Source organism: Rhinopithecus bieti, unplaced genomic scaffold (genome assembly GCF_001698545.2).
Source record: "Rhinopithecus bieti isolate Rb0 unplaced genomic scaffold, ASM169854v2 scaffold_56601, whole genome shotgun sequence".
NCBI classification, from domain to species: Eukaryota; Metazoa; Chordata; class Mammalia; order Primates; family Cercopithecidae; genus Rhinopithecus; species Rhinopithecus bieti.
This window is the reverse complement of record NW_016864611.1, coordinates 1-2,378: the sequence shown is the minus strand read 5'-3', so window position 1 is coordinate 2,378 and position 2,378 is coordinate 1. Positions and strand designations below refer to the sequence as shown.

Sequence of the window (2,378 nt, the reverse complement as noted above, 5' to 3'; positions counted from 1 at the left end):
CATGGTGGCAGGCGCCTGTAATCCCAGATATTCAGGAAGCTGAGGCAGGAGAATCGCCTGAACCTGGGAGACAGAAGCTGCAGTGAACCAAGATCATACCATTGCACTCCAGCCTGGGCAACAGAGTGAGACTCCATCTCAAAAAAAAAAAAAAAAAAAAAAAAAAAAAAAAAAAAAAAGCAGTGAAGTCTGGGCGTGGTGGCTTACGCCTGTAATCCCAGCACTTTGGGAGGCCAAGGCAGGCAGATCACTTGAGGTCAGGAGTTTGAGATCAGCCAGGCCAACATGGCAAAACTCTGTCTCTGCTTATACAAAAATTAGCCAGGCATGGTAGCTGTATGCCTGTAATCCCAGCTACTCAGAGGTTGAGGCAGGAGACTCACTTGAGCTCAGGAAGCGGAGGTTGCAGTGAGCCAAGATCACACCACTGCACTCCAGCCTGGGCAGCAGAGCAAGACTCTGTCTCAAAAAAATCCAAAACAAAACAAAAACAAAAAAACAAACAAACAAACCAAAAGCCTGTCCCTGGCTGATGCTGATAAGACATGTTAGTTAGACTCTGGCTATATCAAGAAGGTGCCACAGCCAGGACACCTGTGTCTGGGTGGGACATCTGTCAATGGGACCCTGGTTCTGGAAGGAGATGGTCAGTCCCCCCATGTTCAGCTGGGGTGCTGACAACTGAGGGTGTCACACTCACCTGGTGCTGCCGGTACAGCAGGGGGATGGTGAATAGACCGATCACTCCTGTGGGTACAGAGACGGGGGGCGTCAGGGTGTTCCCAAGAGATGAACAGTTCCATCTGGAACCCTGTCCCCCACCAGACTCCAAGTCCCCACCTTGCCCCTCACAGCCTTCCCAGCTCACCCAGAATGAGAAGCGTCAAACCATTGAAGATGGCACCCACGAAGGTCAAGATGTAGAAGAGGAGGGCCAGCTGGGGGTGAAGGTCAGGGTCAGCAGAGCCCACCGGGAGTTCCCTTCCACCTGTGAGTTTACCCAACAGTCACCCTCCCACCCCCTAGCTGTGCAGAGGTGAGAGGGGAACCCAGGAGGGGCTGAGAGCTCCAGGCCACCTTGAGGGAATCCACGAGGTCTTCTACCAGGAAGAAATGCCGCAGCTGCGTGGCCGCCGAGACCACGTGGGAGGCGATCTGCTGGGACAAACGTTCTGTCTGCTCGCGAGTCAGGGTGAGGTCCACATCCAGGTAGGCCCTGCGGGGACAAAGGAGTATGGGGCGACTCAGTGGGTGACCAGCTCAGACTGGTGCAGGCGCAGCTGAAACAAGGGCGAGGAATGGCGGTCGAGAAGACCAGAGTTAGGACTGAGGGGCAGCTCTGAGGAACCACGTGTAGAGGGCTGGGGTCAGGGTCAGGGTCAGGGATGGAGGATGAAGGGTACTAGGTTAGGATCGGAGATTAGGATTGGAGGGTAGGTTAGAGGATCGGGATGAAAAACAATCAAGATAAGTCGGGGTCTGGGTGGGAGTAAGTGCCTGATTTGAGGTCATGGGTCATGCTTTAAGGTCAGGACAGGGGCTCAGGTCAGGGGCCAGGGGTTCTCACTGGAAAGGGTTGGCTCCGTCCCCCCGGTGCACGGCCTGCAGCACTTTGCGGTAAACCCTGAGAGAGATGGTGCCGCAGAGCAGCAACAGAGCCACGTGCGCAGCCACGGACACGATGCTAAAGTGCAGGAGGCAGAGGAGGGAGACCATGAGGCCTGTGAAGACCACTCCTGACGTCCTCGTGTCCTTCCAGTACAGCAGGTCCGCCACTGTGGAGGGGTGGGGGGTATTAGGGCTTGTTCCTGACCAGGCTGGTCTCCTCACCTCCCTCTCCCTGTCCTACAGCTGAAAAATGACTTCTTTTTTTTTTTTTTTTTGAGACGGAGTCTCGCTCTGCCACCCAGGCTGGAGTGCAGTGGCCGGATCTCAGCTCACTGTAAGCTCCGCCTCCTGGGTTTAAGCCATTCTCCTGCCTCAGCCTCCCGAGTAGCTGGGACTACAGGCGCCCGCCACGTTGCCCGGCTAGTTTTTTGTATTTTTTTAGTAGAGACGGGGTTTCACCGTGTTAGCCAGGATGGTCTCGATCTCCTGACCTCGTGATCCGCCCGTCTCGGCCTCCCAAAGTGCTGGGATTACAGGCTTGAGCCACCGCGCCCGGCCCCAAAATGACTTCTTGACACACCTGTTTGAGCATAACCTGATTTCCGTGTTTTTTTTTTTGAGAGACAGGGTCTCCCTCTGTCGCCCAGGCTGGAGGGCAGTGGTGCCATCATAGCTCACTGCAGTCTCGACCTCCTGGGCTCAAGTGATCCTCTCACCTCAGCCTCCTCAGTGGCTGGGACTGCAGGCATGCACCACCACTCAGCTAATTT

At 55.3% G+C, this 2,378-nt stretch overlaps 1 protein-coding gene across 1 annotated transcript; it reads right to left on the bottom strand.

Moving 5' to 3' along the window:
* Positions 1 to 611: 611 nt before the first annotated feature.
* On the bottom strand, positions 612 to 1,808 carry LOC108525465 (reticulon-2-like; the record flags this gene model as incomplete). Its single annotated transcript, XM_017866432.1, has 4 exons — positions 612 to 747; positions 869 to 938; positions 1,078 to 1,216; positions 1,568 to 1,808. Coding segments are annotated over 4 exons (581 nt in total), but the record flags the coding sequence as incomplete, so codon positions are not given.
* Between the last annotated feature and the right edge of the window lie 570 nt (positions 1,809 to 2,378).